This window comes from Kogia breviceps, chromosome 19 (assembly GCF_026419965.1).
Source record: "Kogia breviceps isolate mKogBre1 chromosome 19, mKogBre1 haplotype 1, whole genome shotgun sequence".
Classification (NCBI taxonomy): Eukaryota; Metazoa; Chordata; class Mammalia; order Artiodactyla; family Physeteridae; genus Kogia; species Kogia breviceps.
Window position 1 is genome coordinate 35,795,219 of NC_081328.1, and position 13,491 is coordinate 35,808,709.

At 34.7% G+C, this 13,491-nt stretch overlaps 1 protein-coding gene across 1 annotated transcript in view; it reads left to right on the plus strand.

Moving 5' to 3' along the window:
* SKAP1 (src kinase associated phosphoprotein 1) overlaps positions 1-13,491 on the plus strand; it is a 267,412-nt gene that overhangs the window by 65,725 nt on the left and 188,196 nt on the right. Inside the window, exon 4 of the mRNA XM_067022143.1 lies at positions 2,652-2,768. Coding sequence (XP_066878244.1) covers positions 2,652-2,768 — 117 coding nt within the window. The remainder of the gene's footprint in view (positions 1-2,651; positions 2,769-13,491) is intronic.

A 13,491-nucleotide genomic window follows, 5' to 3' on the forward strand; every position in this document is an offset into this window, starting at 1 on the left:
GTTCTAAACTTCAACAAATCCAAAATGACCACAGTAATTGCTGGTTCTTCCATAAAATTTTTCACCCATGCATCTTGAGTAGCTGTAATCATTTTAATTACACGGGAGTGTCTATTTATACAGTGTCACAAGCTTTTTTTCTGTGGGTGCCCAAGGGAGTTGGGCCACTTGATAAGACACTGAAAACACAGCAACATTCCATCATCAGGAACTAATTACACTTGGATGTAAAACATATTTTTAAATGTTTCCCCCTTTGCAACCATTTTTAGTACTGACCTAGGCTCTGTTTTTGCCGCATTGAGTTGGATACCTTTGTTGTATACTTTACGGAGTCATGGTCTTGCATTTAGCACAGAGGTAGCTGTCAAAAGCCCACCTTAGGTAACTATATTTAGATACCATAGGAATCACATGGAAGTGACTTTTCCATCTGATGTTAGTAAATCAGATGGCAGGTATTTTGGATAAGACTTTAAAAATGGAAGCCCTAAATGTAACTGGATTGGATCCTGGGACAGAAAAAGGACACTAGTAGAAAAACTGGTGAAATCCAAGTAAAGTCTGTAGTTTAGTTAACAGCAATGTACCAATGCTAATTTCTTGGTTTTGACAAGTATACGCTAGTTATGTAAGAAGTTAACATTGGGGAAACTGGTTGAACAGTATATAGGAACTCTTTGTACTGTCTTTGCAATACTTATAATAAATCTAAAACTATTTGAAAATTTAAAAGTTCATTAAACAACAACAATAACAACACAATAAAACAAAGCCCCTCCTTATTTGCTTTAAAAAAAAAGCCTGGACAGCTAAAATATGTAAGAGTAAATTTGTCAAATTTTTGAAGCATGCAGAAAACTTTGAGTTTAAAGTGATAGCTGATAAATAATGCTCAGTATATCCTACAAATGTTTAATTTTGCTTGGCAACCCAAACTACTGCTTTTTTTAAAATGGATTTTGGTTTGGCTCAGAAATTTTAAATTCCTTTAACCTCACAGCTCACTTTCAGGTTACCTGCCAGGCAGTCCATTTAGATTGTCTTGATAATATAATTTCAGTAGATTTGCAGTGGTGTTAAGTGGGATAGGGAGCAGGGGAGAGAGACGCAAGAGGGAAGAGATATGGGGATATATATATACGTATAGCTGATTCACTTTGTTATACAGCAGAAGCTAACACACCATTGTGAAGCAATTATACTCCAATAAAGATGTTTTAAAAAGAAATTTGAGTATGTTAACCCTCCTTTCAGTATTTTGGAATTTTTCTGCTTATAATAGAAATTTCACAGTGGTACTTTAGCAGAACTATAAGCTTTGTGTCCTGATCAAGTAATAGTAAAGTAGAGCATTTCTTTTGGTTCCAACCAGTGACTGTTGTGTGAGGTTGTTTGTTTTTAAAGTTTTACTTTTATTCTCCACAATAAACTCCATGGTTTATTTTTAAAGTCCTATATCTGCAGGTGGTCAACTCAGTTATGGACATCTACCTACCATTGAGCGAATGCAGAAGAGTCTAGATATGATCATCTAATTTATGGAAAGAGAAGGCTACAGTGACTCGCTTTTAATCATTTTATATACTCCCTATCCTTCTAGTTTAATTGTAGGAAATAAACCTTTAAAGTGAGGCAATACAGATTCTATGTAGGTTGTTTGGTTTCAATGCTCCCTAGTTGAAAGCCAGGGCCAAAACCCTACAGTGTTTACTGAGATTAGCACTGGAGATTTCCTTTGGAAATTAGTATTTGAGATAATATTAAATTCAGTTCAAAATCCTCTTTTCAAGTTTGTGAAATGAACCAAGCAACTGTTGGTGTCCTTTTATCAGCAGACTGTACCTCTGTTTGGGGGATTTTAAGGAAAGCCATTTGCAGTGCAGAGCCTTTTCTTCTGGTTTCTGAATGAGCTCATATCTTCCTTCTAAACCTTTTAAAGTATCATAATAGCATGGGCCACTTCTACAAAATATAATCCAGTGTATGTTGAAAACACCCAAAAGAGATTAGCATTGTTTTAATTGCATAACTCAGTATTGTATATATATTGCCTTTCATCGAAGCCATTTTACAGAACAAATATTACCTTCATAGGGCTTTTAGAATTCCTATGAGGTTGGTTGCATAGGCTGTAAACTAGAATTATAAAGAGAACTTCCTTAAGATTGCAAAACAAGTAGCGATTTAAATTGGAATAGTCCAGCTTCTCTCTAATATTACTTCTCTTATTTTTCAGAGAAGTAAAGAATATTGACCTTGCTACATCATATTATGTATAGAAATTTATCCCTTTATGTAATTTATTCTGTTTCATTTGGAAATAGAGGCATTCAGGGTAAAGGTTGTAATTAATGGGATATTTATATAGCTATGTTTTCATTTTAAGTGTGATGGAGAAGTTTCTTTCTGTGGCAAAAGTTCTCCTCATTTTAAGCTAACAGTTTCTAAGTTCTAGTTAGTCGAATGGAAAATTTCCCATCCAGGTAGGTTGGTTCTTGAATTTACTTATGTTTCTCTTGTGTTAATGGATAGTGGCCACATCCATCAAGTAAAATATACATATTTTTTGGTGAATACCAGAAGGAATCTACAAAGACTTTTATAAAGATGTCAAAAGCATGACCTTGTTTCTTTTTTTTGTCCCTCAGGAGGAGACGAAGCTGAAAATTACCTTGGACAGGACAGCTCGGATGATAATCACAGTGGAACTCATGGTCCTTCTCTCACATCAGATGCACCTTTTTTGTCAGATTATCCGGATAAGGGTGAGTGTCATCCTTCTGGCTTTAGGATGACCATACTTTTATACTTTTTGTCCTGGGGTCTTTGCCTTTGGTCATTTTCAATCCAGCAGCCTTCGGAAGTTTCTCTGTATTGGTAAACACTAGTTCAGAAAGAACAATTATTTGTTTCATTATGGTGCTGATCCTCCTAGGTAATTCAATAGTTCTGAAGTTAATGTACTTAGGGAAACACTAATTCCATATTGGAGCAGGGAAACATCATTATTGATCTTTCTATAAGAACTGTAGCTGAAAAGCTAAGAGGGCACTTTAAGATTGCAGAGCCCAGTTTACCATTCTTTCAGATTTTTTAGCTTCACTGAGTTTCATGAGAATTAGAGCTTTCATTTAATGATTATTAGATTATTGATTTATTGTGGATTATTTGAGACCCTTGAGCTTATCATATTATAATAAGATATCATTTTTGCCCATGCTTTCACATACCTCTGACCTTATTGGTGTTGCTCAAGGGGAAGGGAAAGCCACAAGAACCATAATGCAAATCTTCCTGGTGCATCAATTTTATTTGAAGATTTGGGAATGGGAAGAGTTAAATAATTCAACCCTTATAAACATTATATTAAAAACACATTGGTATGTAACAGAGTGGAATGAAAATATATATGACTTTTTAAGATACATGAATGTAAAAGTTTTGGCGTGGTGCCTGCCAGTTTCTGGCTCAGGCTCAGCTATTCCAGGGGTGGGAGGTTCACAGTGCCTCTTCTGGCATCTGGCCGCTTGACCAGAAGGTTTGATCATCACTGATACGCATGGTTATCTTATCAAAGTCTCTCTTATACCTTTGCAGTGTGTGTGGGGGGGGGTAGAAGTGCTACTAAACTGAGTATTAAATTGAAAGCTTATTATTCACTTAGGGATTCGGAGTAAAGTTGGTAAATTAGTCCTTATTTTTCTTTATTAGTCTGTGATCTTTCTATTTATTTTTCTTCCAAATTTCCCTCTGACTTTGGCATTTTCCAAGTGTTCATAATCCCTACCTTCCCTTCTCTTTTTAATTTATCACTAATTCTTATTTCATTTGGCCCTTTCAGTGACTCATATTTTCTCCCTTTCATTGAATTGATAACCACCAAATGAGAACTATGGATTCAGTCACACAGAAACAGTGTATTTTGCTTGAGCTTTGTGTACTAGCACAATTAGTAATACCCAAGTTTTAGAAATTGGGCCTTAATGTGAGATCTGTATATTGGTTCAGGTAAAAACATTGTTTGGATTGAAAGCTTAATAATTACACTGGTAACTGATTAATAATTATAGAAAATTAACAGTGCAAAACATTTTAAAAAATCAACCTTTCATTTGTTTTTGATCAAACTAATGCTTGACAGAATTAGAACAATAGTACCTCATTAATGCATAGGTCACTTATTTGGTATTTCCAACTTTCCCAAACAGAGCTGAGAACACAATAAGTAAGCCAGAAAGACCTCTAAGTGAAAATAGATGTTCCTGAGTCCCAGGTTAACGTTTATGTACCTTACTCCGGGGAAAGCCCCTGAGGCCCTCACTGGGGATTCCTCTTCTTATAAATGTCTAACCATTACAATGTTTTGATTTCTCAGCCCACACAGTAGAGTGAAGCATCCAATTAGAAGAAAAAGTACTGTAAAGCCATCAATTAACAAATAACATTGAGGAAAGAAACACGAAAACAATTAAAATTTGTTATAGAAAACAAAATCTATAAATAAAACTTTTTTTTTTTTTTTTTTTGGCCTTACCGCATGGCTTGTGGGATCTTAGTTCCCTGACCAGGGATCGAACCTGAACCCTCGACAGTGAAAGTGTGGAGTTCTAACCACTGGACCACCAGGGAATTCCCACAAAATTTATATAAGAACTAAAAAAACATAGTTGCCTGGGGCCATATTGTACTGGAGAGAGAAATGGCCCAGAACTCTCTCCTAAGAGCTCAGCACCTTAATAAGGTAAAACTTTTAGCTAGCCTTTATTGAGCACTTACTATATGCCTTGCATTTGTGTTCTAAGTACTTTGCATTTATCATCATTTAATCCTCAGAACAGCCCTAAGAGGTAGGTATTAGAATTACCCTCAATTTACAGATAAGGAAACTGAGACCTAGGGAAGTTAACTTATCTAAGATTGAATAGCTAGTAAGTAGTATTACCAGGATTTATGTCTACACAGTCTTGTTCTAGAACCTCTGCTCATAACCACTCTGCTATCCTTACGACTATCCTTATCTGAGTTATCAAAAAAGATGGATTCATATTCCAGATATTTTGGTTCATACTGTATAGATACACATAGTATGTTTAAAATATTTTCATTAAAAATAGTTGAAATTAAAGAAAGTAATTAGTGTTGAAAGAGGTAAACTTATTACCTGGAAAATTCCACAGTGGAAACTTTGTTCCATAATAGTTCCCCAATAGTATTAATAATAGTAAAATTTTACTTAATAGATTTTTATTTTCAGTTCTGTGCATACAAGTTAACAGAATTCCCAAAGTGACACTGTCAGTGGTAGAGGTAGGAATAGACTTGTTTGTGTTAAAAATTTGACTGTAGGATGATGAGATAATGTTTAAATATGAGTTGCTGCAAAGCATTGAATCTAGCACAGTGCCTGAGTGCCTGATGCATAGTGGGCACAATAAATGTTTGTTTCCTTCCCTTGAAAAATAAAGATATGTACATTTCCTGTGAAATTAAAGAGAAGCTTATAAAGATGTTAAAATTTTAAGTAAACTTTATATCCTATTTAACTAGATTGCACCATTACAGAGAACAGTAATACTTGATATGCTATTTATTCATTATTTTAACAAAAATTTATTTAGAGATTATAAGGCAATAGCAAGGCACTGTGCTAAGCTGTTAGTGAAATAGGCAGTAAAAAGTCAAACACAGTCCCTGCCTTCATGGAGCTGTCTGTCTCATTGGGAAAACACACTATTAACAAGTTGACAAATGGACAAATATAAAGTCAGTGTCTTCACTTGCTGATGAGACCGCTAGGGTGATCCTTTAGGAAGAAAAGATTTTTCTAAAATTTTCTTTGTAGTGACATTATTTTAGACTTTTGGAATTTTTATTTTTATTAGAAAAATGAAAGGTCACTGTTAAAATATTTCAGCTTTGTTGCTTTCCACCTCTAGCCAGAGCAGTGTCCTAAACGAACGACAATGCAAGGACACACAGTCTGACCCATTTGCCCATAACTCCAGTGAGGAGAAGCAGTAACTATGGTACATATCGTGTTTGGGTCATGCTTTTGTGAAAACTACAAAGAGCTCTAGAAGAATATAGAAACCTGGCCAGGTGCACTGCATAAATTAAAAACCAAGGTTATAGGCTAAACCATGCATAAAAATGAGAGCATGTTGCTACCTAATCACAATTCCTTCTCCGCTTCCTTAGTAAGTGCTCAGTCTGAGAATGTCAGGCTATAGCCTGTGGAGAGACACCTACAAATAAGAGCATAACCCCATCATCAGGAGTGAAAACTTGCTAACAAGTAATAATATTTAGATTTATAGACTTAGGAAGGCATTGTTTCTACCATATTGAAGGAAAAAATTTAGTATGAAACATTCAATAACTATACAAAAGCCAGCCAACTATGAAGCTCAAGATCTGATTGCTTTCATTGTCCAAAATGTACAATATATTTTAATGTGTCTATAAATTAATTTCATTAGTATTATGAAGAACCCCATGTACATACATTTTTTTAAAGATGGGTTAGGGAAAATGATTGTTCTATAAAAGGGTATAGTAACTCCTTCTCGAAGAAAAGGAAAAAATAAAATTATTTTATAAGGGAAGAAACCTAAAATCTATAATATTGTATTATGTATCATATATTATTACATTCTAACTAAAGAAAAGGTAATGAATGGTATTAGGCAGGTATGTCTGGGAAGAAGTGAGAAAGAATGTTTTTATAATTTATTTTTACATCGGGATGTTTAAAGGTTAGAAAACGTTCTTATTCTCCAGCAAAATGAAAAATTGAATTGGAAAAGTAAAGACCTGTAATAAGTGAAGAGCCTTTATTGACCAATTTATTAAATGCTACTTGATTTAAAAGAAATTTTAGGCCTGTTAATGTACCAGTAGTGGCCATTTTCAACTCCATGCCTTTTCTGAAAGATACATTAAAAAACATAGAATATTTTGAAAATAAAGAGAATCAGTTTTTTATGGCTTTATTTTTAGCACTTTTTAAAAACATTTCTTGGGCTTCCGTGGTGGCGCAGTGGTTGCGAGTCCGCAAGCCGATGCAGGGGACACGGATTCGTGCCCCGGTCCGGGAAGATCCCACATGCTGCGGAGCGGCTAGGCCCGTGAGCCATGGCCGCTGAGCCTGCGCGTCTGGAGCCTGTGCTCCGCAATGGGAGAGGCCACAACAGTGAGAGGCCCGCGTACCACACACAAAAAAACAAAAAACAAAAAAACCATTTCTCTGCTTTCAACTTGGTTCTGAAATAGAAGTCAGTTTTGGATTTAATATTATGAATAACAGACTAGCTTTTGTTGATCATTGTGTGTTTTATTTCTATAATAATAAAAACAGGAATAAGAAATTATTTTAATATCTTCTCTAAGGGAAAAAAGAATATATTTTAAACAAAACTTTTATTATTGTGAAATTAAAATGAAAGTTTAATTTATTGATTAGATTTTTGTGGCTGGAGTTCATGCTTGTCTTAAGTTTCTTTGTACCAAAATTAGAATCTTAGAATCTGAGAGCTGGAAAAGATGATGGTCATCTAGTAACAGGAACAATTTATTGAGCACTTACTATGCTGTACTAAGTGCTTTTCATGGATTATCTCATTTAATTCTCAAACGAGCTCAGAGAGGAAGAAACTGTTATCCCCATTTTACAGATAAAGAAATTAAATGAATTGGCCAAGGATGACATGCCTAACCTATGGGAGGTAGTGGGTGGGGGTAGGATTCCAGTAGATTCCAAAGCTGCTGCTTTTTGAAGACCTCTGATTAGCTGGTTGTTTGACTTCTGAAACACCTACTCTTATGGGCTTTATGTATCATTCTCTTATTGCTTTTATTTCACCAAATATAATGTTTATTTAAAAATAAACGTGTTCAAAGGTAATTATCCTCTAAAAACTGCATTAACTGCATCGTGCAAAATTTGATATGTACTAATTTCATTATAATTCATAATTCCATTCTAAGTATTTTGTAATTTCTTTTGATATCCTTTTTAACCTATGTGTTATTTAGAAGCGTTTTTGTTTTGATTTGTTTTGTTTTAGTTTCTAGGGATTTTTAAATCTGCTTTTTTAATTTTTTAATTTTTATTTTTCTAATTTTATTACATAAGAGCCTAAAAACATAATATATACTATTTATATTCTTTAGACTTTATTGAGACTTCTTTTGTCGCCTAGTAATAGTTTATGCTTGTGTGCTATGTGCATCTTGAAGTATTCATTGAATACATTCTTAACTATTTCTATACTTGTAAATAATGTTCTTCAGATCTTCTGTATCCTAGCTTTCCTTTTATCTGCTGGAAGGCTTGTGTTAAAATTTCCAATTATAGTTGTAGATTTATCCATTTTTCCCTGTTTTGTTTTACATTGTCAAGGTCATGTTTTAGATACTTATAAAGAGGTCTAATTATTTTAAAAGGTTTCCTCTTGTTGAGCTGAAATCCTATCCCTAGAACTTCTGCTAATTAAGCTAGTTTTGCCATCTTAGTCTACTCATAGCACCCCTGATAGACTTTATATTCAATGAGGATAAAAAATGTTTGTTCACAAGCCAGTTTGAGACCCCATTGCTATGAGTTGTGTATAAGGCCTGATTTTACTGTATAAATTATATTGTTTCAGAGAATAAATAAACTACTTCTTACAATGTTTACAGAGGCATGTGAATTAATGGTGCGGTGATTAGTAGTAAGTGACCTCTCTGATCAAGTAAACCTTAGGCTGAATACTGCTGACAGCTTTGGAGGAAAATGCGTGTGTTTTATGGCTGCTTTACTTGGAATGTTAGAAACCTATTGCAGGCTCAGTCATTGGTAGCCTGGTAGGTTGAAAGAGTTAATGGCCTAAAAACAGCAAGCCATTTGCTTCCTTCTCACTGACCGGGTCAAGCCCATTACTTTCTTCATGTGTATTTTTCTTAAGTTACACAAACTATATGAACATATTTAGAGTTGTTAGTTCCTTTTTATTCTATTATATGAAGATAATGAAAGTGACTCAGATAGTCCCTCTCCATATATGATTATGTAAATAAACATACATACATTCAAACAAGCATTTATCTCATTTTCTTTTTATTCTTCAGACATTTGCTTTCAACTTTGTTGCGTGCAGGTATATTTTTCTTTAATAAAGGCACATGACTCCTGTCAACCCTAACAGAAGTTATATCCATGTGTTTAGAGTACACACTGTGGAACACAAAACTGGTTTCCATGTCTGTGTTTTGAGGGTCAAAGAACAAATTCCTACTGTAAAACACATACTTTCATGAGCATGGTAGATTTCTGAACAAGTTTCTGTTGGCTTCAGGTGAGTCCATCAGATTTCAAATCATTGGGAGAAATTAAGGACTCAATGTTGAGTTAACTGTGATAAGGGTAAGTAAGCTGTCACTCAGGATTGCAGTGGCCTCCTTCATGAAGATAAATGTCTTATTAGATCTAAGACATCATGTCATTTATATAGTCTGGTATAAATTACAGACGAAGATGACAAACTGGGTTTCAAAGTTGACAGTAATTTATATAACTTAAACAAATGATTACCAAGGATTATACATGTTTTGTGAAGAATAAGAAAACAATAACAATTATCTGTCTATGAACTACCCATTTTTCATTCTTCAGCCCAGCATGTTGGGCTGTTGATGCATGTTTAAACTCTAATGTTCTGTCCAGTGCTCAGTAAAGCACTCTCACATGTGTTGATGGTTGGATATCTTACATAATGCTTCTTTCACTAGGAAAAACTCCTTGCAAATTTAACCCACGTTTTAACACTAAAACCGTGGCATTTTAGAGATGGAAGAGACTTGGTAATCACCTGATCTAATCTCTGTTTTACCAAAGAGGAAACTACATTTTTAAAAAGGCTGAGTGCCTGGTCTTATGGTCAGCAAGACAGAACCAGTACAGAAACCAAGACCTGGCTATGGCCTCCCCTGACCCTACTATGTACCTTCCCTCCCCTGCATGATCTCAGCATGCTTTTCAGTGCAGACCCAAATAGCTTTGCCTGACCATGGGCCTTAAGCTATTTCTCACAAGTTTCAGTTAAGTCCTTCAGACATGTGTGTCTCTCTGGCCTATGTATGTTCTTATCTTCTTCCCAGGATGATTTGGAAACACTATATTTTATAAAGAATTTCAAAGGGCTCCATAAATGCTAACAATTATAACTGTGAATAGCATACAATTAGTTTCTGAATTGACTTGACACAGAACTAATTCATTATCTTTTTTGGCCTTTTTGTCCATATTATAGATTTTAATATACTGCCAATGAAGAGTTAGTTATTGAATACCTATATTGAATACCTTTATTCAGTCATGAGTTTAGAGGCTGTGTGGAGGATACAAAAAGAAATAAGATGTGATTCCTTTCCTTAGTGAGCAAATAATCTAGCTGAAGAGAGAAAACTAGACACCCCCACTATAAAGTATATGGTACATAATCACAAGGTCTGATTTTCAGGGACAGAGTTTTCAGAAAAAAAAACAACTGGTTGGACTTGCAGTAGTTTGGAAGAAAGTCAAGATAAGATTTGGCCTGTGCTGTAGCCAAAGTGTTTTGTTTTGTTTTGTTTGCGGTACACGGGCCTCTCACTGTTGTGGCCTCTCCCGTTGCGGAGCACAGGCTCCGGACGCGCAGGCCCAGCGGCCACGGCTCACGGGCCCAGCCCCTCCGCGGCATGTGGGATCCTCCCGGACCCGGGCACGAACCCGTGTCCCCTGCATCGGCAGGCGGACTCTCAACCACTGCGCCACCAGGGAAGCCCCCGAAGTGTTTTTAGAAGTCTTTTCCAGACTGGGAGTATGAGCAAAAGTCCATTCTTTGAAAGGTCAAACATTTTTGGGGCTTCCAGTATAATTAGTAGTGAAGTAACAGCGGCCATCTTTAAATGCAAATAGTTGATTTTTAAGTGAGTGATTTGGCTGATGAGATTAAGCTTTTTCATATTGCCTCAAGTATTCTTTGTTTCTCTCCAAATTCTAAACTAGTCAATGAGTGTAATGGTAATATGAAAGTCCTAGAATATGATTACTGAAGTTGTTAGTGTGGTCATTACAGTGGTGGTAAAATGATATACAGTGTTTTGGTTGCTAATGTAGTATATTGATCTGATTGATATATAAATGAGTCAGAGGCAGACCATCCTTCTTCAAGCCCTAAAGTCACTGACCATTTTTATCTCAAAGTTTAATATTCACTTAAATGTGAAAGAATTTTGTTTAAGCATAAAACTTTCAGGCCAAGTATATAGATACACATACTTATATAAGTATAAATTTATACTTAATGTATATTATGCTTTATATATACGTAAATATATATTTTTTTAGTCATTTCTTCATGCTTTGGTGATCTTTGTTTTTCTACTAGCCATAAATTCTTTTGCTTTATCATAGAACTCTGACTTTTCAAGTAAAAAGTAAATGTTAGTAATGCTGTTTAAAACAATGCTGAAACCTGTTAATCTAGAATATTATTGTCTACTAGGGGAAGATTGTTGAATTCACAAGCTATAATTACACTTATGGTCTACACTGCCTTTCTGACTTTGAGTGACAGTCTTTTTTATGTTAGGCCCTAAGTAGCTTTAACCCAGATACATTAGCCTAGTGGGAAAGAAAGATTATACAAAGTGGTTTCTCTGGCTTGTAAAATTGGGATTTATAGGGGAGTTGTTCCTTCATGGAAAGTTTTCACTTATAGAAGCCTTTAGCCAATTATTTGCAGACCCATTTCTATGAGCTGTTAGGATATAGCTTATCTGGTATCGTATATTTTAATGGAATGCTCTAAGAAATAAACATCATTGTCATAGTTAATTTTATAATTATGTTATTTCATAATAATACTCCGGATTTTGTTTTAAGCAAAAAAGCGTAGGGTTAACTGGGATCATGAGTGCTCCTTTCTACAAATGACCATTATCATCATTGTAAGACATTTATGAATGCCCAAGAACATAGTTGGGCCTAGAGATTGTCACAGCTTAGGGAAAAAAATCACTTGAGTTATCTAATCTAGCCCTTCTAATGAATTCACATCATTCTTACTAATATCTCATTTAGTTAATTATCAAATATAACCATTATGCTCTGTATTCTTCCTTTGCAGGACATATTTCCCACCCAACTATTATTACTAATTTATTCTTCATGTCTAACCTAAACTTTTCCTTCCTTAGTTTCAGGCCGTTGCTGTTTTCTGTACCATCTTCTGAGACTGACTAATTCCCCTAATTCATTTATATTGTTACCTTTAGAAGGTATTTAAAGACTGTGGACATTCATCCCCAGAGTCTTCACTTTTCCAAACTACATAAATTTCAGTTCCCTTAATCCTTACTTCACTTTGCCCCTGTAATACTCTCCAATTTGGGGGCATTTTTATCACATTCCTTGATATTTTCCATTCCAAGGGCATCACCTAACCAAAAAAGCTGCCTTTTGGGGAGGGAAATACTAAAGTGTAAAATCTCATATAAACCACTTGAAGATGCCAAAGTGTTTATTTGATGTTGGTGTTGGTGAACATCTGGTTGGCATGCCAGTGTAGTGCTTGCTTTGGCATATGTTGGGATATATGTGTATTTTAATGCCTTAATGTATTATGGCCTGTTGTAATTGAATGTCTATAAAGTAGCAGTTAAAAGGGTTTTATAGACCTTAGAAGATATTAGAATTCTCTAGCCCCCTCTTGTGGTAAAAGAAAATACAACTTTTGAGCTTTTCTGGATTGTTTTGTTGTAGTTGACTTCCAAGGCTAAGATACATAAGTTCTCAACATGGGAGCATATGGAATGGATCCAAGAATTTTAAAATTATATACTATTACATATAAAAATTATACACACACATACACACATATATATATATATATATATATATCTCCAAGAACATATGCACACTCAGATCTGAGAAGATCCTGTTCTTTATTATTAAAGTCCTAAAACCTAAAAGATATTTCTTTCTTACAGCTATCATTTCAGTACATTCTTATTACACAAGTCAGGAGGAGGACAAATAAAACCATAATCTTGAGGGGTTTATATTCCTAAATAGGTAAATGAGGGAGGCTTGAATATGAATTTTAAACCAAATTTACAGGTATTTTTTCTTTGCCATTAAAAATGGATATTGTTAGCATTTCTAACAGATATCCTATATCTCCTATAACAAATTAATTTTACCAGCTTTGTAATTTATTATTGTAACATTCCTTCTATGAATTTCAGATATATATAAATATCTAGTAAATAGCAAACAGATGAAGGGACGACTGAACTGGCATGCAAATGAGTTCATGCGTATTGCCTATGGAAACAATTTCTACATGTAGCACAAAATTATGTTTGTTTTTCTAGGAGGCCACTAAAAGTAACACTTCTGTTCTGCCTTGGAATAGTTGGTCTATAGACAAGAACCAGTGAAGAGTTGCTATTAATATACCT